This window comes from Trematomus bernacchii, unplaced genomic scaffold (assembly GCF_902827165.1).
Source record: "Trematomus bernacchii unplaced genomic scaffold, fTreBer1.1, whole genome shotgun sequence".
NCBI lineage: Eukaryota > Metazoa > Chordata > Actinopteri > Perciformes > Nototheniidae > Trematomus > Trematomus bernacchii.
Genome location: NW_022987828.1, coordinates 1,586,775 through 1,610,802, shown reverse-complemented (window position 1 = coordinate 1,610,802; position 24,028 = coordinate 1,586,775). Strand labels below are relative to the sequence as shown.

General features: G+C 41.1%; 3 protein-coding genes across 5 annotated transcripts in view; all 3 read left to right on the top strand.

The window, feature by feature from the left end:
* Positions 1-13,064, top strand: part of ablim1a (actin binding LIM protein 1a) — a 46,048-nt gene extending 32,984 nt beyond the window's left edge. The window contains exons 12-25 of the mRNA XM_034152714.1: positions 4-48; positions 320-355; positions 612-741; positions 3,721-3,840; positions 4,573-4,677; positions 5,494-5,541; positions 7,284-7,369; positions 8,057-8,180; positions 8,402-8,463; positions 8,941-9,001; positions 9,252-9,259; positions 9,751-9,825; positions 11,391-11,471; positions 11,694-13,064. Coding sequence (XP_034008605.1) covers positions 4-48; positions 320-355; positions 612-741; positions 3,721-3,840; positions 4,573-4,677; positions 5,494-5,541; positions 7,284-7,369; positions 8,057-8,180; positions 8,402-8,463; positions 8,941-9,001; positions 9,252-9,259; positions 9,751-9,825; positions 11,391-11,471; positions 11,694-11,807 — 1,095 coding nt within the window. The 3' untranslated portion in view covers positions 11,808-13,064. The remainder of the gene's footprint in view (positions 1-3; positions 49-319; positions 356-611; positions 742-3,720; positions 3,841-4,572; positions 4,678-5,493; positions 5,542-7,283; positions 7,370-8,056; positions 8,181-8,401; positions 8,464-8,940; positions 9,002-9,251; positions 9,260-9,750; positions 9,826-11,390; positions 11,472-11,693) is intronic.
* Positions 13,065-13,668: 604 nt separating this feature from the next.
* On the top strand, positions 13,669-17,970 carry LOC117499709 (probable E3 ubiquitin-protein ligase TRIML1). The gene is made up of 6 exons (XM_034152294.1): positions 13,669-13,698; positions 14,833-14,928; positions 15,246-15,482; positions 17,045-17,091; positions 17,171-17,313; positions 17,396-17,970. Exons 1-6 carry the CDS (start codon positions 13,669-13,671, stop codon positions 17,968-17,970), a joined length of 1,128 nt encoding a protein of 375 aa, XP_034008185.1.
* An 871-nt stretch (positions 17,971-18,841) lies between these two features.
* Positions 18,842-23,886, top strand: LOC117499548 (hyaluronan-binding protein 2-like). Of its 3 annotated transcripts, XM_034151987.1 has the most exons (14): positions 18,842-18,976; positions 19,188-19,293; positions 19,528-19,632; positions 19,727-19,843; positions 19,931-20,047; positions 20,150-20,260; positions 20,356-20,527; positions 20,612-20,709; positions 21,482-21,538; positions 21,659-21,980; positions 22,573-22,715; positions 22,874-23,008; positions 23,189-23,334; positions 23,456-23,886. In XM_034151987.1, exons 1-14 carry the CDS (start codon positions 18,917-18,919, stop codon positions 23,621-23,623), a joined length of 1,857 nt encoding a protein of 618 aa, XP_034007878.1. In that variant the 5' UTR covers positions 18,842-18,916; the 3' UTR covers positions 23,624-23,886. The 3 variants fall into 3 exon arrangements, with proteins under 3 accessions (XP_034007878.1, XP_034007880.1, XP_034007877.1); XM_034151989.1 differs by lacking the exon at positions 21,482-21,538 and having other exon boundaries at positions 18,843-18,976; XM_034151986.1 differs by lacking the exon at positions 21,482-21,538 and having other exon boundaries at positions 18,843-18,976; positions 21,539-21,980.
* Positions 23,887-24,028: the final 142 nt, after the last annotated feature.

Genomic DNA, 24,028 nt, shown 5'->3' with positions numbered 1-24,028 from the left:
CAGCTCCACACTGCCAGAAGGGAGCGTTCCCCCTTGCCCGATGACAAGGTAAGATATGTCAACCTGTGCTGATGATGATAAATGTTCTTAAAGGAAAGAGCAGAGGTGAGCATCACATAAAAATGAGACCATGTGCATTGTAGCTACACAGCTTGCAAAATGTGAAAGATCAGCACATAGTGGTGTTTTTCAAAAGTGGTTAAGTGATATTTATCTGGCTGTCTGGGCTCTTTTGCCTCTATGGAGCAATGCTATATTAACTAGATTAATGATCTTGTTTTAAGAGAGTTATAATTCAGACCTGTTTTATTCTTCCCAGTCCTCAAGGAACATGTCACCAACCCCATCTGGTGAGGTGAGGATATCATTTTATTTTCATTCTCCCCTGTGTGTGATGTAAATGCAGTATATACACATTTTTATTAACACCAGCAGGTCGTGTAATAACCTGTGTGTGTGTGTGTGTGTGCGTGTGTGTGTGTGTGTGTGTGTGTGTGTGTGTGTGTGTGTGTGTGTGTGTGTGTGTGTGTGTGTGTGTGTGTGTGTGCGTGTGCGTGTGCGTGTGCGTGTGCGTGTGCGTGTGCGTGTGCGTGTGTGTGTGTGTGTGTCAGGGCTCTTACGACAGGAGGGAACGCATCCTCCAAAGGTCAACCAGTCAGGGCTCCATAGGATCACCAGTTTATAATCGCCATGGTTACACCCCCACTCTGTCACGGTCTCCTCAGCATTTTCACAGGCCAGGTGAGTATGTGTTTGTGCGTCTGTGGGCACATATGTGTATTGTTACATTGTTCATGAAAGAAAGAGGTTATAGTAAGGCGGATTGACGTGCTCATTACTATTCTGTTAAAACATTGTGGATGAGTTCACTGACCCTCCACCTTAAGGTTCTTGCTTCACTCCTTCTGATGTTCTTCTTTTAAGGGGAACTTCAACAAAATTACCTTTGGGTTATGTTAATTATTTTTACCTTTAAATTATGGGCAATCCATTCGTTTGCAGAATGATAACCTTAAAGTGAATTTTGCGCCTTTAACACCACAATTTGAGTTTAATATTCTTTCCTTTGAAAATATTGATTTTAAAGGGACAGTTTTGTAAATTTCCCCTCGAGTAAATTTTTTCTGATATTCTGATTTACCCACAATACCAAAAATACATATTTTCCATCTTACCTGTAGTGCTATTTATCAATATAGATTGCTTTGGTGTAAGTTTCTGAGGGCAATATAAGTCGTAGAGATGCCTGCCTGCTCTTGACTTGATTCATTATTGGTGCTTTGAGCACCAAAAAACCGAATTGCCATATAGTTATTTCATATTCAAAACGAACCTCTACGTCTAATATCTCCAACAATAGGCTCCTCACACATTAACAATAAAGATTGATAAATAACACAATAGGTAAGAGGAAAAATATGTGTTATGGCTTTTGGGTTTAGCTGTCTCTTTAAATGTAATTAGGGTCTGAGACCTAGGTCGGCGAAGACCCTATTGAAATCGGTCGCGCAGCGACCGATAAACCTTTGACCCCTGCAACATATGTGAAAACTCACCAAATGTTGCACGCGCGTCAGAATTGGTGCAACTTCAGATATGTAATTGGTTCCGGAACTTTGCGTCAAAAATTGCGTAGGCCACGCCCACTTCCGTTTTTAACGTAAACTCCCCCCCCTTTAACTTTCACGTAAACGAACGAAACTCACTACGCATATCTAGGGTGCGGAGACAAACCAAAAAGCCTCTTGGAGGGGTATACAATAACGTACAGGAAGCCGGCCATTTTGAATTTGGCGTCGGAAAAACGCGATTTATCGCGTTTTTCGTCCTCCGCACGAAATCTATCTTCTCCCAGGGACTTTATCCGTACGACTCGAAATTCGTCTGGTAGCCCCTCGAGACATGGGCAATTCAAAGTTATCACAGAAGTTTTTTTCTTTCGCACGGCGTAGCCGTGAATTGGCGCCAAAGTTCGCGTTCGCTCAATGCTAGGCGATCCCTCGCCATGGAACACGATGATGTCATAACGCCAACTGACATACTCAGAACGCCACCAAACTTCACATGATGGTTAACACTGCGGCCCTGAACAGCTCTACGTCAAATTTGATGTTACTTAATATGGCGTTACCATGGCAACGCATCCCTCGCCATAAAACACGGTGTCGCTGTAACTCCAATGGACACGGTCCCATCGTCCCCCAATCTTCATTTTTATATCACCGGTCCATGCCTCAACAGCTCTACGTGAAATCTGAGATCTCACCGTATGCCGATTCCATGGCAACGCATCCCTCGCCATAAAACACAATGTTGTCTTAAGTCAATGGAAAATGGTCCAAACTGCACCACACTTCAGATGATGGCTAATGGTCCGGCCCTCAACAGCTCTACGCCAATTATGGGATGTCATCATATGCCGTTTCCATGGCAACGCATCCCTCGCCATAAAACACGGTGTCGCTGTAACTCCAATGGACACGGTCCCATCGTCCCCCAATCTTCACTTTTATATCACCGGTCCATGCCTAAACAGCTCTACGTGAAATCTGAGATCTGACCGTATGCCGTTTCCATAGCAACGCATCCCTCGCCATAAAACACAATGTTGTCTTAAATCAATGGAAAATAATCCAAACTGCACCAGACTTCAGATGATGGCTAATGGTCCGGCCCTCAACAGCTCTACGCCAATTATGGGGTGTCATCATATGCCGTTGCCATGGCAATGCATCCCTCGCCATGAAACAAGGTGTTGTCCTAACTCAATGGAAAAACCTCCAAACGGCACCAGACATCAGATGATGGCTAATGGTCCGGCCCTCAACAGCTCTAAGCCAATTATGGGATGTCATCAAATGCCGTTGCCATGGCGACAGATCCCTCGCCATGAAACACGGTGTTGTCTTAACTCAATGGAACATGGTCCAAACGGCACCAGACTTCAGATGACAGTTAATGGTCCGGCCCTCAACACCTCATTATGACAATAGTGAGTTTTCCTCAAAAGCTGTTGCCATGGCAACGCATCCCTCGCCGTTAACCACCATATTGCTATAACTCCTGTGTAAATGGTGTAAAAAGTGTTCAAATTTCACATGTGTGCTGACCGTCAATCCCTCGACACATATATGTGTCAGTTTTGAGATTTCGTCAAATGTCGTTGCTATGGTAACAAAATGGTCGCCGTGAAACACGGTTTTCTCATAACTCCAGTTAACATGCTTCAAACGGCCCAAAACTTCACAGGTTTGATAACGATGCAGCCCTCAACACATCTAAGCGTATTATGGGGTGTCATCAAATTCCGTTGCCATGGCGACAGATCACTCGCCATCAAACACAATGTTTATGATACTGCTGTAACTCCCATGTACGTTGTCCGATCGGCCTGAAACTTCCCACGTTTGCCAACGGCCGAGTCCTCGAGACACCTACACACACACCTCGACGTGCGGACAACAGCCTGCGGAGCGTCGAAGACCCGCTCAACGCTGCTTGCAGCTTTAATTCTTTATATGTTTATTATTTGTTTTATTTGAATACTCGCTATCTCTCACTTTGGGTGACTTTTATTTCCTCTTTTTGACTTTTGATTCCTGTATATCTTCCTTTTCTTTTGTTCCTCACCTTCTCACCTTCTATCTCCCCCCCCACCGTCCACTGCCTGGTTTGCTCCTGGGGTTTTTGTCCCTTGCCCCACACCCTCAATCCCTGCAGAGGCTCTGACAGGCATGCAGAAGCTCTGCTCCTCCTTGTGCAGTAACAGTGTGGGCTCCAGAAATAGTGACTCACGCCCCACCTCCCCTTTCAGACACCACTTCCTTCCCCATAGCCAAGGTAAGGGCCTCACTCCACTCCACTCCTCTCCGCTGCCCCCCCTAAGGCAACGCATCACCTCCATCCCCACCTGGGACGCCACCTCCCCGTCACTGCCCCATCTGTCATTCTGGATCCATCACCATTTCTCATTCAAATATATCTGTCTTCCTGAATGGTCATGTGGTCAAATAATTGATTATTCACTAACTCGCATGCCCTTCTTCTTCACCTTTGACTATCACAGCCTCCGCCAAAGTAGCTGACAGGCTCTTTGGGCTTGTGTTTTGCTTTGCATGCACTTGAGAGATACCACTAATCATAATCCAATATCCAAACTGACAGGTTTTTTTGACAGAATGAGTCTCTAGACCCCAGTAAACTGTAAAACTGAGATTGAAAAAGGTTCTGTAATATAAGTTTGCCGTTGCACGCTGTGTGGAGTCATTAACTTCCTGACTGTGAACTCTTATCAAACCGTGAATTCACATTATATTTTAGACTAACATACATTATAGTTCATGAATCATTGCAGTGCATATCCCAATTCGCTATTATATAGTTTGTTCCGCTTTTGTGCTTTCCTTCATACACATAGCATACAGCTCCATTAACTGCATTTATCAAAAGCTACCAGAATGTCTCCCACCCGCTCAAAATGACCTCCTCTGGTCCCGTGTGCTGCGCCGCTCAGACTGTGGTTCCCCTTCAGTTTCCCTGCTTATGTTCTGTTCTTGGTTCTTCTCACTGGAGGCACTGACCCCCCGAGTGGCCGGAGCTCCCCCCTCCCGCTCAGGCCCGACAGCCGGCCGGTCACCCCGCCTCTCTCTCTGACCCCTAAACATTTCCACCTCCCAGGTAGGAGCTGGAGCGCACCCTGTCACTGCTCGTCCCTACTTTCTATCTATCTATCTATCTATCTATCTATCTATCTGTCTGTCTGTCTGTCTGTCTGTCTGTCTGTCTGTCTGTCTGTCTGTTTGTCTGTCTGTCTGTCTGTCTGTCTGTCTGTCTGTCTGTCTCTGTCTGTCTGTCTGTCTGTCTGTCTGTCTGTCTGTCTGTCTGTCTGTCTGTCTGTCTGTCTGTCTGTCTATCTATCGATCTATCTATCTATCTAGCTATCTAGCTATCTATGCGCGCGCGCGAGCGAGCGGCGCGAGCGAGCGCGCGAGCGAGCGAGCGAGCGAGCGAGCGAGGAGCGAGCGAGCAGCGAGCGAGCGAGCGAGCGAGCGAGCGAGCGAGCGAGCGAAGCGAGCGAGCGTTCTATCTACTCTCTCTCTCTCTCTCTCTCTCTTCATCTATCTATCTCTCCTCTCTGCTCTCTATCTCTCTCCTACCGTACCTACCTACCTACCTACCTACCTACCTATCTATCTATCTATCTATTCATTCTATCTATCTATCTAGCTATCGATCTATCTATCTATCTATCTATCTATCTATCTATCTATCTATCTATCTATCTATCTATCTATCTATCTATCTGTCATTATAATCCATTTGGGATCAGCTTTTGCTTTTTCCCCCTCTTTCATTATGCAGGAAAAACGGTGATTGAGTGTAGTCCCTATGCATCGTCATCACTTTGTGTTTAAAATAAATGTTTAATATGTGTGACAGAGTCACTGTTTACTCAGAGATATGACTTTTCTGTATGTATCTGAATGTTTTCAGATCAAGGGAGCAACATCTACAGAAAACCCCCCATCTACAAACAACACGGTACCTTTCCTCCTCTTGTACAGCCTGTGTGAAAAATGTCTGAGTACAAGTTCAAAGTAATACTTCTCGGTAGTGTAATGTTATTGAGCTGGGCTCTTAACAGAAAGTAATTTTGTTAATCAAGTCAAACTATGTATTCATTTTACTGTGTAATCCCCAGTGTCAGTGTATGAGCACTGTTTGAAGTCTGTCTCCAATCCTCTTCTGTCTGACCTGTAGCTTGTTTTACACACTGCACTTTGTCTCTTAACAAGTCACAGTAGCAATTTTCTCAAAGCGAGATTATGTAACCTTTGCCGAGCTGTGACAATTTACAGGATAATGACTCTTCAATTTCATGAAGAGTCATTTGCAACCTGACTAAGAGTGAGAGGAATTACACCACAACCTCTTCTACTGTATATCCGTGGCTGATATAAAGTAATGTAACAATAGCACAAGTAGAGACGGTTCATAAAGTCGAAAAACTGATATTGTCAGTTACATTGAAACACTTACTGTACATCTAACTGAAGTTTGCCCATTTTAGCTGACATCAGCCATCATTGTAATACAAAATACTTTATTATTATTTTTTAAATCCCAAGTTTGCTGTTGTGGCCGTCAGCCTTATTTTGCCAGCTACTGTTAGCATAGCATTTCACTACAATAATCATGAAACATCCTTAAAAACAAGGCTCTTATCCATCTGTGATTAGTAAAAGGCATTATCCAATATTCAGTGACTTGTTAGGAAAACATTTTGGCATATATTTACACCTGGACGACCGAGATTCATGATCGGTAAGACCTCGATCGATGATCAGATGGTGCTGAAATGTTTATTTGTGGGTGAGACTTTGACTCAGACACTGATAGATCAGTTCCTATGGTTACAACCTAGATACAGATGCACGTCAAAGCAAGTCTGCTGATGAGATCATCAGATCGGCCACCTTGCCCGGCTGCCATGCTCCATCTCCGGATGACAGCTCGCGGAGTGAGGGCGACCGCTGGCCTTGCTCTCTTGCTGTATTAGGTACAGTAGGCTCTGATGGGCATGCTTGCACTGCTATCTTCTAGTGGTGCAATAGACAACTCACCACAACCTAACTCTTGTTGTTTCACCCTTACAGCTGCCCCTCTAGCTTAACTGCATCCCCGCTTCAATCAGAGCTAATGCTTTTATTCTGGCATTACAGTATTTGCCTTTATTTGCCCGTTGTTTGGTTTCTGTTGCTGCCATATTATTTTCTGCTTGAGGTAGCATCAGTTTCGCTATTTTTCGTTCACTTACTGCACATGATGGGTGCACTAGCTTTACACAGTAGTGCCACAAATGACTTGGACAGAGATAACTGAGACTGACTTCAAACTTGTCTGTTTGTTGTACATTGTGCTGTTCTGTCTACAAAATCTTGACATGAATGATGAAGTGTAAACCTCACGGCATGTCAGTCGAGCCAAATATTCCAATAAGTCCCTCTGTTTGTCTGTCTCGTCAACTCTGTCTCACATTTGTGTTCTTCCGTCCACCTATTGCTCATAAACTGTGTGTGTTCCTCACTGCTCTACAGCCGAGTGAAGCAGACTCAGTGTTGTGTCTTTCTCTAAATGTGACCTGTGGATGAAGCATTTCATCTGGTTGTACTTGATATACAAGTACATGTGAAGCATGGTTTCCTCTAGTGTGTTTCTATGTGTGAGTATGTATATATGGTTTTTAAATATAAAATATTTTGGCCTGTTAACAACCATTGTAGGTTCAGAAGGGGGTAGACGATCCAGAGAAGAGGAGGAGGAAGACTCCTTGAAAAAAAAGCAGATCCACGAGGAACATCTCAGCAAGGTCAGGGAGATTGTCTTGAATCTTCAACTTAAAGTGGACCTATCATGCTATATTTGAATAATATAGTGTAGGACCATACCTAAATAAGGCATATTTATACTTTTTTTTTCTCAAAATACCAAACAGATCATGCATTTTAGCCATGCCTCATTTTGCTCAATTTGACAATTTCTAGCTCTGTTTTTGCAAGGGCTGATTCTGTGAGAACAGCACCACCTACTGGCCTGGCATATGTACTACAGCGTCTCCAGCGCTTTCGAACGGCAATGGCCGTGGCTGTCTCCTCCTGATTGGTGGAGTTGGCCCAATAGCCGTAGCGCCACTGTCCTGACGTCAGGACAGTGTTCAAATCTGGATCAGTTTTTATCAGATCCGTTGCAGCCCCTTTTTTAGAGATTTGGGTATGGAGGAAAATAGAGAGGGTTGTGTTTTCTGACACTTGGTGAGTTCCCTGGAACACCGGGGACACATATTCATGTATAACAGACGTACAAAAGTGCATTTTGCATGATAGGTCCCCTTTAAGGCTATATTATTCAACATTTCCGAGAAAAAAAAAAGTTACTTGGGTACCTACATTATCCAAACAATTTGCCATACTGTAGATCTTGTAAATCTCATAGATTGATGTTTATGCTTGAATGTACTGTACATTTATTAAATGTGTGTAAATGTGTGTTTGTGTAGATTCAGTCTGGTTTGGGAAAGCTCATTCTGAAGGAGGAGATGGAAAAAGATCAGATCAGGGAGCGTCACACACGTAGCCTCTCTGCTCAGCGCTGCGACCCCAAACAGACCGACTGTGACGCAGGTAGAGCATCCTCATCAGCTAATGTGGGCCTGAGTTGTCAGCAATGTACTGTAATAACATGGTCTGTTCTATAACACTTTCAGATGTTTGCATTTGTTTTACTGTAACATGTCTAGGTTATGGAATAGCTTCATTTTGTGATTTTAATTTTGTGTTAATGTAAATGCTCCTGTTTTCAGTCATCATCTTTTGTATAAATTGGAACGTTATTTATGTTTCAGAACCAACTTCTCCAACCCAAACTAACTCTCTGCCTGGTTATGGAAGGAACGGGCTGCATCGGGTAAGGGTTCACTCACACTTACAAATATAGCTGTTGGTTATGTTTCAGAAACAGCTAAATACTAACGCTGTAAGAGGCACGTGAGTCCTAATGTTGATTTTTTTTTATCTGTGGGGAAAAGATAAGTTCCATTGTGTTTAGAGTACAGTATCGTGGTAAAAACTTTTATTTCACCTGTTCCTTAGTCATAAACACAGAATAGAAAAACAATTTAGATCGCTCTTAGCAAATGGATCACATATATATTTTTGCCCCTTAGGGCATCCGTAAAATGCAGAAAAATGACAAACAGAAAAAAATGTATCACCTATAAGCAGAGGTCGCATGTTAAATCCATTGCATATTGTCTCCAATGCCAGAAACACTAATTATAAACGCATTTCTTCCCTAATACTTCTTAAATCTTATTCTGGTTCATAGTAAGCAACAAAATACCCATATGTTGATTTTGATGTACTGTTGTCTGTTTTCCCGCAGCCCCAGTCCACAGACTTCACCCAGTACAACAGCTACAGTGACATTTGTGGGGGAGGCAGAGGTGAGAGCTGCTACCAGAAGGTGGCAAACAAGCTAATCTCTTGCAAATGTCACCAGAGCTATTCAGCATCAATATTCAGAAATCGCTTGCTACGTGTACATAAATGGGACATGCATTTAAAAATATTTGCATAATGAGTCACACAATGTGTCATCAGGGAGAACAGTGTTGTAGAATGTAGCCTGGCAGGGGATTTGACAGCAAAACCATTAACTGTGAGTCTCATTTTCTGTCCCATGTTGTCCTGCAGAGTTTCAGGTATGTCTCTCATCTGCTTTTTCACATGGCATGCTTCCTCACCTTGCATCATATATTTGCTTGCTCATGGGTTACAAGAGGCCCCTTGCCCTGAATTCACACCGCCCACTCCTGCTACATGCTTGCATCACTGTTGGAGTTAATGTCAACTACAGGGCATGCAGTGCAGTGATTTCAAATGCTAAAACATGCACTGCCCCAGTAGCTGAGCCAGTGTACTGTAAATGCAATGTGCAATCATAGCCTCATGTCTTGTTTTGTGTGTTGTTTTCCAATGTTTTGACTCAAGCTAAACGTCACATTTTAAATATATGATTTAAAAAAGTACAGACACATTCAAAAAACATTCTCCATCTCAAATACTTCTTAAAAAACTGAACTGTATCCAAGCTCCATCCAGTGACCACTGCGCCCGCACTCATTAGTGGACACATTCATACCATTAACATACCCTTCCACTATATTACATGTGTGTATGTTCTATTCTTTAGCACATTAAGGATGGCCATGCAGCACTTGCAAGGATGGACAGGGGAGTATCTATGCCTAATATGTTGGAACCAAAAGCAAGTATCTTCTCCTTTTTGCACTGATGACAACATTGTAATCTGCACTGAAATATATATACAAAATCCCTACATTGTTCACTATTCAACCGGATAAGTAAAATTATATATAGTGGGGCTGTATGAGGTACTTATCGTACTTAGTGTATTACTTACAGTTTTTTGGAGTGCACACACGGAAGCTAGGCAATGTTCTGCTGTGGACGGGGGCAGCAGCAAAACATACATTCGGCCCCTAAAATAATCATTTTAAGTTCATGTGTACACTATATTTAGAACATTTTAATTGCTTTATATTGCCATCAGATAACCCTATCTGACGGGGAACTGAAGCTGATATATATGCTTCACCTTCTCCAATTCCATTGATAAATATTGTAATTTTACCTCGCAGAACAGAGGAGGTTGTCTACAGCTGTTTGGTTGGTTAGTTTACGTTAATGTGTGACTTTGGGGAATTTGTACTTTCCAAAATCACACCATAATAGTATACCAGTGATTTTCTTGATCTTCAAAGTAAAAATACAGTTTTTTGTCAATAGAGGCTGGCGGCTTTTAACAAAGCATAAATAGCAGCTGCAGGTAGATATAATACATTTAGCTGCTGCCCCACTTACAGAGAAATACCCACATCGGTCGGTAAGTACCTCATATAACCCCACTAACCTTTTAGAGCATTTAGCCAAACCAGGAGACATTTTTGCAACTAATTTAGATATAGACTAACCACACTTTCAAACAAAGAGACCAGCCCAAAACAGGAAGATGAAGTTGTATTTAGCCTTGTAGGGCGGGGACATTGGTGGAAGAAATAGAGAACTAAAAGAGTTTTTTTTACTGGAGGTGAAAGACTCACATTTCTGATTTAGCATGCTGCTTCTGGAGCTGAGTCACGCTTAGCATGCTAGCTTCTCCATGCTGGCTTCTCCATGCTCATCTGCACATAGCTCTGACTTAAAGAGGCTGGATACTGTATGCAGCATACAGTGGAGATTCCAAACGCATATATTGTCATCCAAACAACTCATATCACTATATACTGCATAGTATATAAGACATTTTACATAACTGTGTGGATATGAGTTGGTCACAAATAACTTCTAGTTGCTTATTATTGAGCATTTCAGCTAAATAAACAACTACCATTTGCCAGATTCAGGAGGGGATTAGTTATTTAGAAAAAGTACAAGTACCTCAGTTTCCAGGAAAATCATTCCCGTGTGGATTTACTTAGCCTACATTATTGTGTTTGCGGTAAATAACTTAAGAAATACAGCTGTTAAATAACTCTGTTTTCATGTTTTTGCCCTTGCCTAATCTATTGCACATTTGTACAACAACAAAAGTGTGCACACCATAGCACCTGCATTTCTCCTCAACAACCTAAACAACGGCTCTCACTCCCAGTCAGCCTCCTCTCACTCCCACCCAGTGTTCCCTCTGTCACAATCAGAACTACACAAATATTCACATTTTATTCCTTTTGTCGGATTTAAATGGTCTGTGAAGCTTAACTCTAGCCTGTAGTTTTGACGTGTTCACTGACTCGGTGTCTCCTTCTGAAGGTGTATCCCTATGAAATGCTCATGATAACCAGTAGAGGGAGAGCTAAACTGCCCAGGGATGTGGACAGAACCAGACTGGAGGTATCAGATTTCCACCTGATTGTCCGCAATTGATACTGGATTTCTCTACTTTGTGTAAATAACAATGTTACACAAATACAATTTGTATCAAGGAATGTGCATCCATTGCTTCTTGTCATTTTTGCTGTGGGAACCTTTTTTTGTGGCTTTGGTGCTAACCACGAACACTCCCCTTCCCCCCTCCCCTCCTTTGTTTTCTCCACCTTTGTTCTCAATTTCTAGCGCCACTTAGCACCCGAATTGTTCTTTGACATCTTTGGAATGGAGGTCCAGGAGTTTGACAGGCTTCCCCTGTGGAAACGCAACGACATGAAAAAGAAGGCCAAGCTCTTCTAGCACTCAGAGCAGCATGCACATACTGTACATTCATCCAGATAGCACACAACAAACTGTAATCTAGATGTAGGTTTTTGGGTTTATTTCCTTTTTCTTCTGGATTATTTTTGTTTTATCCTGGCATAATTCAAGGAAGCCACAAGATGGACTGAACTTTTTTTGTTGCTCTGAAGCTTCCTGAGACTGTGAGCTGAAGGATTTGTCCAGTTAGACTTGCACAGGAAACAAGGAATCTTTTCCATGTTCAAAAATGACAAAGAATGAGAATGATTGATAAATAGGTTCATGTTATTTGGTTTGACTGCGCTTGTTTTACTTCTTGCTTTGCTTCGAGTGGAACTGCTTTCCTTTCTTTCTTGCTTGTTTCTTCCTACTATTTGTTGCTGTTGATTCCTGTGGAACTTTGTAAGTACGGTAGAACCTCATGGCGCCATTACCAAATGTCCATGCTCGTAGCTTGAACATGTATCCGCTTTCCCAACGCTTGGGCTGAAACTGATTTTGCCCAAAGTTCGCAAGAATCGGCTCAGTGAGTCTTTGAATAAAATAAATAAAAAAGCCACAGGGAAAGCAGTGAGCGGACCCATCAACTGTTTTACCAGATCTCCATGGAAACCCCTACACATTGCCAGTCCCCTCCCCTTGCTTCTGTACAATCCAAACATTCATCTGACCCTGACAAAAAGAAAATGTCTCTCTTCTCAGGCTCTCATAAACATGGCCAGACACATTCCCTTTACATGTATTGGAAGTACAAATCTTATATATTTTAGTGCCGTATCCAAAATACAGTAACCAACAAATATAAAAGAAACACCCAATGTGAGAATCAACTGTATTTGGAAGTACTGTTTTATAAATGAAAAACCCACACTGCCATTTGTTGTATTGAAATTTAAGCCAATAAAGCTTTAAATCACCATGAACCATATGATCCTCAGCTATTCCAAAGGTACCCACCGCCTCTTTTCTGTTCTCTGGTTTCTTCTTTGCATCGCACCAATAAACACACAGCTTCTGTAGGGCTACACAGGGTGAAAGGTAGTCTCAGGACTGGGTTACTTTTATACGGCCAGTCAGATGGTGGACTCTATTTGCTTTCTACACAAACTGATTAGTTGGGGCCCCTGTGGTGAAATCTCTTTTTACGTGAACTTGGCAAATACAAATCAATACAAATACAAATATTAAGGGTTTATTTTGCTGCTTTGGTGAAAAAGTTGGGTTAGGAAATTCCTTTTATGTCAACACAGAGCAGTGAACAACAACCACACAGTACAAATACAGTCAATCTTCTCATACTGTAGCACTGCCAAAATCCAAACTCCATTAGAGATTGTGTGTGGAAAACCGATTTACAACTCATTATATACTGCATATGTAACAGTTTCTGAAGCAAACGGTTTCAAATGCTAAAAAACAATCTGTTCATATTTCCACATTGGTGTGGTTGGAATTTAATATAACTCATGCTTGAGAAACAAAGTATCACTGTGAACACTAAACAGCCTTCTGTTTTTTTAAAAAGGCCCTATATTTGGGCATTTCCCTCTCCTGGTGTTATAGGTCTACAATCCCAAAGTTCCCTCCAGCAGGAGTTTCTCTCCCACACACATCCCCAAACAGATTGCTAACACAACCTCAGAATATTTTAAAGAACAATTGCGAATGAAATACTAATAAGACTTGGTAAGAAATAAGTGACCAATTTTCAATAAATATATAACTTATTTCAAGTTTGTTTAAAGTTGCTTCATTTGTTGTTTTAAATTGCATCTTATCTTTTTAACTTACAGTAAAAAATCCAGATGCATTTAAATTGATCACTGAGAAACATTCCTCATATACCAGATGAGTGTTAATGGTGTACATATACATCCTGCACAGTGAGGTAACAATAAGCTCAATTTACTTCTGTGTGGAGGGAGACTTTAACACTTCAGAAAACCATGGTGTACTCTTGAAAATGTATATGGTGGTGTAAAGCATAAATAATTTGTATTAAGGAGTGCACAAATGTGCAAATTATTCTCCTTAAGTATCAAATGTATCACTTGTTCAGAGAGCTGCTGTGTGACCTCGTTCAGTCACAGAGGGAATTATAGTGGGACACATTTGAGTGATGTTGACACAACAATTATAATTTCCTCCTGGAGAAGGCAGCACTGACGAACACTGACACTTATGGAGGGCTGATGGCTGCCTCTGGTTTCACAACACTGCAGCTTGCAGGTCATATAATGGCAATGAGAAAATCAATGGGCAGCATTTCTGATTTCTGATTGGGTGGCAGCAACACAGCAGTGCATCCAATGCTGCTACAAGAAACTGATTGTTTAAAAATACTGTCTTAAAATGCAGAGAGAATGGGACATTTTTGGCTATATATTTATATATATTTTAAACATGTTTGCCATGTTAACGTGTGTGTTTTTTTGTGTTGCTGGGATGTTCAACCTCAGTTCCTATTATAAGCCCTTAATAAACTGTAGACAAAATACAGATACTCAGATCCAAAAGGAAAAAAATGTCTTCAATTTGACCCATTAAAACACACTTTTTTGATCCAATGGCATAACATCATGGTTTCTAATATATCATGCTTTCAATCTGGAGCCCTTGCTCCATTTTCTCATGTTATTTTGATAAAGCATACACTTTGCGTATACATTACAGAAAATCATTTCATTTTTTCCCCTTCAGTGGCATTATGTCAACAAACTGCCATTTAAAGTAAATACAAATTAATACATATTTACAAGTGATAATCAGTACTGAATTTTCTTAAAATATTTGACCTAGCATAATTGGAAAACAGTATTATTATATAATATTTATATGGCAGTTTTTTGACATGGATATTGTTGTCCTATAAGAACGTCAGAGCAACTTTTCACACGGCTTTGTAGCTATCCCCATATATATCGCACAATAAACTGCTTCTGCCTCTTCACTTCACCACAAACAATGTGTCTGACTTTGTTCAAATGAGCTGTAGTGAATATTTGTGAATCTCTTTCTACAGGAGACATTAGAAAAGCACCAAGAGTGTCTGAAGAGGCAAAGGGATGCAGTGAAATACAGACTGAAAAAACTGGCTGCACGGCAATCAGAAATCACAGTAAGTTGTGTTGAGACTACTTAGTGTTGAAATTGTATTATTTCTGTCTTTATAGTTATATAGTATTTGAAAATCAAAGTCAAAGTCAAGTAAAAGTCAACTTCATTGTCAATCTTTCAGTTTGTGTGTAAAGACAGAGAGATCGAAATACCGTTTCCCACAATCCCGAATACAAAAATACAAATATATAAAAATATGTATACAAATATGTATATCCTATATATACACAATCAACAGACACATTTATATATATACAAAATGGCTTCGCTAGTGATAAGGCAGTATAATAAACTGATAAATGCTTATGCCTGACTCAGAAAAAGTCCTCTGTGATAAGAGAGAAAATCATACGGAAGTATCGAGAGATCCAGGCGGCCCTGGACGAGGACCTGAGGATCACCCTGTCCCACCTGGAGATGGAGGAGCGCGCCGCTGTCTCTGCTCTGGATGGGCTCATGGAAAGGAACTGTTCTCTGATTCAGGAGATAGAGCAGGACCTGGCCAGACTCACTGTGGCAATTATGGCCCAGTCAGACACAGAGCATGATACAATGGTGATTAAACCACAAGTCATGTGGGCCTAATATTTCCTATTTACATCGTCATCGGTATGGAAGCCCTGAGAGGCACGTAAACATTTAAAATAAATGATTATCTATGTCTTATTAAAATGAATTTCTCTCCTTTGATAAAGACTTAAGAACGGTTGGGAAAAAGGTTTTGCTGGCATAATATTTCTTACTTTCTTTAAATGTTTTTTCATCTGTGAAACAGCTGGAAACATATACTGTGGGTTTTGTACGTTGTGTTAAAAGCGCATTGAGTTACTGACCTGGAAGTAAACATGAATGCTTTTAATCATATATCATCACTAGTGAAGTGCCTGCTTTGGTATGCTGTGCCGCTGCTCCTTGCGTTTTGAAGTGAGTCTATGCACACATTTACGTAGGCAATGCTACGCATCATGAGGGCCAAAGCTTCCATGAAAATGTTATAGCAGAAAGTCAAAGCCCCATTAAATGTTCATACCGCAGGCATAAGGACAGCAAATGTGGATGCTAGATGTACCGTAACGTTACAGGGGAAACATGCCGCTTGTTTAACACAAAAAAACTTCGTCCATTCTGTCACAGTCAGGTGTGCACATTTGTGAAAGACATCATACTCAATCTGATCTTGGCGCTATGCGGACGTGGTACCCCTGTTATATAGTTTTTGATGCGCGTCTATTTAAAGTTTTGCGGCTTAGTGCAGGTTTTAACCAAAGTTTTGTACAGAACCTCTGATCCAAATTGCCACTTCACTATCTCGGGGCCTCAACAACACACATGCCAAACGTGAAGTAGATCGGACTAAGATTTGGCGAGTGTTGGGAAAATACTGAATGTGCTCTTCCAATATCAGAGTAGCACATGATAACAAAGGCCCTACGTAGCTGTACGTAACCGGATGTATGATTACCTAGAAGAGCGTCAGGACCCACTGTTTTAGGCATATGATACAGTAGCTATGTGACAACATGATGATTCAGCCTCTATGAAGATAGACATATGACTGTCATGTTTATTGCTTACGTGGGCCTTAGCTAATCTGAATTTAGCATAGAATACTGCTTTGAACCGGTATTCATGCATCTTGTGACAGTGATAGACCCTCTCTTGTATATAAGGCATGTGAAGGACACTGTTCTGGGAACAATTTTGTCCCATGCAGCTCTGTATGTGATGACTACTTCCATTCTTGCAAGGATAAAATATACATGTATCCTGATATTGAAGATCAAGCCGGTGACGAGTGATATTTTCCTAACAGCGAGATAATCCAAACTCAAACATATATACACACACTGAGGTCTGTCATTATAGTAAAATGAAAACGTTCCTATCTTTATCACAGATGAAAAGAAAAAGAATCAACTTTTATCCCGGCAAAACCTTTGTTTTCACATGAATCATAATAGCAGGACAGACAACTATTTAGATCAGCCTTAGAAAATTGATCACCAGAATAATTGTTCTGGCCTCTCAGGGCTTCCGTACATTTGTGTATTGAAACCAAACATTTTCCTTTCAAAGTTCATTTGATCTTCATTTTTCTCCCCTGCATTTTTCCTTAGTCTTTCTTCTCATTCCCTGAGCAGCGGAACACAGAGACAGTGGACAGGTATGGAATCAAAACAAAACCAATGATGAAAACAGTAGCATTAGCAGCGGCTAATCTCTCTGCTGTCTGCCTCCTCCAGAGTGATGGATCTGCTGAACAGGACAGACCCCAGCAGTGTGAGCCTGGATGAAGTTAAAGCTGACCAGATCCTCAGCCTCACCCACAACATGCTGCTGTTCATCAGCTCACAGACCCCTTTAATCAGGAAACTCACCCACAGTTGTCAGTGTTATATATATTCATAAACACAACTTGAGCTTTTAGTTTTCTGTCTGTATAAAACTTGATTCAATTGTGTCTCCAGATTCCAGCGAGGTGTATCTGGATCCAGAGACGTCCCACCCAAAGCTGATCATCTCCCCCCAGGGTGACAGTGCCACCTACACCGACACCTGGCAGCAACTCCCGGACCTCCCTGGACGCTTTGACACCACCCTCAATGTCATCAGCGTGCAAGGATTCAGCTGTGGTCGCCATTACTGGGAGATTGATGTGAGTGGGAAGACATACTGGGAGCTAGGCGTCACTTATCCCAGCATTCCCCGAAAGGGCAACACAGAGGACTGCTGGCTGGGCCGGGGGGTTGAGTCCTGGTGCGTGGAGTTCTTTGATGGGGAGTATACAGCCTGGCACGGAGGGTTGCCCCATCAGCTGCCTTTCACAAAACGCTTCAGCCGGATTGGTGTTCTGTGTAGTTTCCCCGCAGGATTGGTGACGTTTCTTGAGGCGGAGAACATGACTCCGCTGTTCTCCTTCTGTGCAGGAACTTTCTCAGACTGCCTCCACCTGGCCGTGTGTCCGGGTCATGACCACAAGGGCACCAATGCTAATCCTATTGTGATCTGTAATGCTTCATCTCCTACTAGTGATCAAGGATGAGTGGCTCCACACATTTATTTTACGTAATTCCTTGCTGAGGCACCACTTTCCAATTATTTACTAATTATAAAGGTTTATAAGTTATTGGTAGAGGTAGAGGTCAATGTTTTTTCCTAATTAATTTGTTATAAAATTATGAGTTTACTAAATGTTTCATGTTAAAGGAGGACATCATCTATAAAACATTAAGTTCTTCATTGACATATATTAAAGCTATTAGTTATAATAAAACCCTTTATAAAGGGGGCCTCAATAGAAAGGGGTACTCTTGCTGATACTAAAGCCCTATTTTAAATCATAGAATATATTTCACATGACAAACAGGTACAATGTGGTGAAAATGTCAAGTAGGATTAGGAGTAGGAGCTCCTTATATAAATTATTTTTTAACAAGATCAAGTGAACAAGTGATTATTTTGATTGGGATTACACTGTAAGGAATACACTTTACTGATTTTGTAAATGTTGTACGAGATCTAAAACTTATCCTGAAATGCACTGAGTTTATTTGGATTCAAAGTCTATACTCAAACAAACAATTGGCAAATATGCAAATATGCTCTTTGAGCCTTAATGTTGCAACTGAGTACTCAGTTATCCTGTGTGTTCAAAATATGTTATAATGAATTTTAATAAGGGAAAATGTTTCAAGAGGGTCAACATTTTTTCAAGAGGGTCAACTATTTTTCAAGAGGGTCAACATTTTTTACAATTTCTTTGGGTCTATTTTAAGCATTCACTCACATGTTTTGCCTTCATCACGGAGAAACAGGTTTCCAAGAGCCCAGTTAAAATCGATAAATGTGACTCACCAACAGGGGCGGCACTAAACCCAGCAGGATCAAAGGTTAGTGAACTTAACCAAATGCTTAAAAAAGAGTGAGTGATCTGCCAAGCAGTGCACTCCCATCTCACTCTCCTGGAAGTCCTCTGAGCCCCTGCCATCATGAACCTAAAGCTCCTCTTCTTTTGCCTCTTCTTGGCGGTGCTCCTCATACCTGCTGAAGTATGTATTCATTGTATATACAGCAATTGTGTAGCATTTAGCAAATGTATTGAGTGCTATTCGTAATGTTGTTTGATAAGGCTTTTTAATAAAATGTATCAACAGTATCTTGAAGTTTCTGTTAAACAAGATACATTCACTCCAACACATTTCTACTGCACATTATCTTTTATAATTATGACTAATGGGGAACTGTCAAATTATTATTCAGCTAAAACGCAAAAAGAAAAAACATGATCATCATGCTGATGAGCTTCGAGGACATGGACATCATAAACACGACAGAAAAAGAGGAAGATTTGAGGACATAATTAACGGTTAGTGTGTTTGTGTTGTACTTTTGATGTATCTCGTTTTTATATATTTTCCTATGATGTGCAATTAGGGATGAATATATTACTGTTTTTTTACCATTCATGTAAATTCTGATTCTTTACACTTGTTGGATTTGAGCATGAATGCTAAATCATTTGTGACATTTAGTTTTAAAGGGTAAAGGTGGGAGGATGGCAATAATACTTTACAATTTATTGAGTAAGATATCTTTTTAGACATATTCTTTACGATCCTGGACGGAGCTGGGGATGGTGATGGTGATGATGACGATGATGACGAACCAAATTCCGACTGGCTTTTTGAACTTCAAGAGCCAGAAGGTAAGATAGTTCAAACTCAGGTAGCCTGTCAACAAAATATTGGAAAGCTCTGATTCCAGCTTATGTTCCCCTCTTGACTTTTCTAATTTATTAGGCCATTGCGACCCAAACCCTTGCCTCCACAATGGAGTGTGTGAGGAAAAAGGGGGAAGGAAAAGGAACTTTGAATGTGATTGTCCCAATCCTTTCAAGGGAAAGAAATGCCAGAAAGGTTTGTAAAAAAGACAATTAGTACCATGTTTTTCTACCATGTCTTTGTATAAAGCAACGGTAAGTTAAAACTACTGTATCATCACAGGTCCAAAGGCTTGTAGAAGAGGTAGATGTGGGCGGGGTGAATGTGTCCTGACTTCAACTCGCCCATTCTACGAGTGCAAATGCAAGGCGCCCTTCCAGCCTCCACACTGCAGAAGCTGTAAGAATTGGTCTTTGTCCAAAAATGAAAACAATGTATATTTCAACAAGTTGCTACAGTTATTGAGAGCACACTTTCACTGTGAACCGTTTTTCTCCAAAGATTCATTATGTGAGCCTAATCCATGTCGGAATGGTGGAAAATGCGTCAATGAAGGCAATGACTTTGACTGCCTGTGCCCAGTAGGGTTTAGAGGACGTTTCTGCCATGTTGGTAAATACGACAAGTGAAAATATTACTTTTCTTCTCACAACCCAATATATGCATAATTTTACTCATATACTGACTGGGTGAGGTATATGTCTTAGGCCCAGGTGACTGCTACGTGGGTGACGGAGAGTCGTATCGTGGCACTGTGACTGAGACAGATGACGACCACGAATGCCTCTACTGGAACTCTCACTTCATCCTGGAGAAAGGAGTGGATCCCTTTAACTCCTTCGAGGACCAAGATGGACTTGGCCCTCACAACTTCTGCAGGTAGGGAGAACATGACATTAATAAGTATAATAGCAGAGGACATCTACAGGAGGATGCTCACTCACAAATGTTTCTATGACACAGAAACCCAGACGGAGAATCGATGCCCTGGTGCTTCTACAGAAAAGGCCCCAAGTTGTTGTGGGACACCTGTAATGTCACAGAGTGTCCAGTACCAACAGGTAAAGCTTCAGACGAGCCACTATGAAGAAACGCAGATATAGGCAGATACTGTGAGAATCACTGACATGAATTCAAAGATCAATGCAGACTGCTGTAGAGTGTAAATTCATCGTGCTATGCTCTACTAAAGCCCCCTTGGACAACTGTCATTTCTGATACTGAGCCATAGAAATACAATTTGATTGATTGATTGATTGATTCAATCACAAATAGCTCTACATTTCCACACATACATTTTACAGTTTGAAATGAACTGTTGGCCTCCTGAGCATGATAAAATCAAATCAACTTTATTTGTATATCACTTTTCATACACAAAGGTAACTCAAAATGATTCAACATAGACAATTTACAAATAAAAACAATACTATCCCCCCCTTCCCCAGGTAATAATCAGGTAACACATAAAAAAACACTTAATACCAACTCATATAAAAAGTATATACATATATATACACCCATATATATATATATATATAAATATATATACGAATAAAATAATAATACAAAACAATTCAGTTAAAAGTTCAATTAAAAACCTTATACTCTAATATGTAAAAATGTTAAACCCGTCTTTTGCAATGTTCAGATTTCTGTTCCAGAAATGCAATTTAGCACACTTCAAGCTCTCATGAGATAATGCCTCATTTGCATATTTAAACATTTAATTTGAGGAAAATGGTAATACAAACTAGAATTGTCTAAATAATCAACTTGGGAAGTTAAATGTTGTAATCTATTATTTAAATGTTTTACCCCATTCTTCTGCAGTGTCTCCCCTGAAAAAATGTGCTTTCTTCTGTCATCTTCTTGTGCATGTGTTTTCAGGTGAGTCGCCAACAGACATCGTCCCAACAGACATTGTCCCAACAGACATTGTCCCAACAGACATTGCCCCAACTGTCATCGTCCCAACTGTCATCGTCTCAACTATCATCGTCCCTACAGACGCCGCCCCCCAGCCTGAAACAACTCCAATCGTCCCGGTAAACCCTGAGGACCCCACCCAGGCTCCAACAACTTATCCTACACCAACTGAGACTTTCGTCCCTACCGCCACCCCTGGACCGCAGCAGTTCGCCACCTGCGGGAAGGCTCAGCCGAAAAAGAAAATGACCCGAATCTTTGGGGGTCTGAAGGTCCCTCCCGGGGCTGTACCCTGGCAGGTGTCCCTGCAAGTGAAACCAAAGAACTCCAACCAGCGCTTCACACACACGTGTGGAGGAGTTCTCATCGAGAGCTGCTGGGTGCTGACGGCTGGACACTGCATGTAAGCACCAAACTATTGAGTGCAAATCAGCAAAAAACACAACACATTGGCTGATAATGGTAAACATATCACATAAAAGGGACAGTTCAACCTCTAGCCTTCTCTCAAGCTTAATGTAACTAGACAGTGCTTGGCTTTTCAATGCCCCAAAAAATTAAACAGTAATGTCCCAATCCAGAAATCATGACGTGGTTATACTTAAGATCATTTACAGACCTTGTTGTGAGCAGATTTATCTATGAACCATAAAGAAGAAAGTGTGCAACTATACCGGAGGACACCATTAATGTTTAAATCTCACACAAGCAAAAGCATGAGCCCCTCATCCATGAGAAGATGCAAGCTTTTTCTTGCGCGTCGATAAGGTAGAACGATACTAGTTCCTAAATGAAAAAGCTCACGACAGGGTCAACAGTATGTATGAGTAACTGTGTCAGGATCTCTGAAAAGGCATTGCTGTTGTATGTATTTTTGGCACTTTGAGCATCACAAACTAAGTGCTATTTAATTCCATATCTCCAACACTGGGCACATATATGTATTTTTGCTTTAATATTTATTGAATCATGTGTTATTTGTTTTTGTTGCACAGGCAACCAATGAAGGACATGCAGGTGGTTTTAGGAAGTCTGTCACTGAATGATGAGGAACCCACAGAGCAAGTCATAAAAGTTCAAGAGGCTATCCTGCATGAGAACTACAGAGAGACTACTGAAGCTGTTTACAATGACATAGGTGAGCCAAGTCTTTCTCTCATTTTATACAAGCAACGTATTTCTTACCAACAAGAGAATTTTGACTTCATTTATCCTTTTGAGCTTTGATCCTTTATAGTTGAATAAGGATTGGATGTGAGGACTTGTTGTAATCTTATCCAAATTTCATTTTCAAAGCCTTATTAAGGCTGGAAGGCACTGATGGCGTTTGTGCCAATGAGACTCAGTTTGTGAAGACCGCCTGTCTGCCTGATGCCCAGCTGCCTGATGGGATGGAGTGTAAAATCTCTGGATGGGGTGCCACAGAAGAATGTAAGGCCATTTTCACATATTCATACACTTGATCAAATTAAGATTAGTTTATTTTAGAGGATTGATTGTTTGTTTTTTGTATATCCTTAATCTGTATTTGCACACAACCCCTGAAGTTAGAAGCGGCTTCTGTATGACAGTTTTGTTGCATTTGTTAATTGTTCTACCTTCTGTCTGCAGCTCTAGCTGGTTCCAACCACCTGCTGGAGGCCAATGTACTGCTGATTAACCAGGAGAAGTGCTCTGAACCTGATATTTATGGCCGCGTCCTGGATAACACGATGTTCTGTGCTGGCCACCTGATGGGAGGGGTAGATTCCTGTCAGGTTAGTAGAGCAACATTCCCATCCGTCAAAATATCTGCATGACTTACTTACTTTCCTGCAGTAAACTTTTAAAACGTGTGTGTGTTTATGCTATCTGGTCAGCTGTTTGCTCGTGTTTCAGGGTGATTCTGGAGGACCATTAACATGTGAGCAGAACACCAACAGCGTTGTTTATGGTCTGGTGAGTTGGGGAGACAAATGTGGAAGGAAGAACAAGCCCGGGGTCTACACAAGGGTCACTCACTTCCTGGACTGGATCAAGTCAAAGACTCAAGCAGCATCTGCATAAGCAAACTCTCTTACTCAGCATCTTGCCAGTGTAGCGAAAGGACTTGGTTAGCAAGTCTTACTCATCATGACTTCGCTTTTTGGTTATACGCAGTTGTATCTGGTATTCAAATACCATTTTAAATTCCTATGCTTCTTAATACAACCATCCTAAGAAATTAAGAAAATGTGTCATTTCTGTTTAATGTGTTACGTCAAGAACAGATCAACATTCTGAAATCTACTATCAAATAAATGTCATATTTCTTTGTTTTTTCCCCTGAATCTTTGCTTTTATTCTAGCCAAGGTGATCCAAAATGTATTAAAATTACCAGTGTGGAGAAAAAGGAAAACACTCGATTTCAAATGTGACAAATCAGAAACATGGGAAATGGTGTCATATTTTCTTAGTACTCAAGCTCAGTT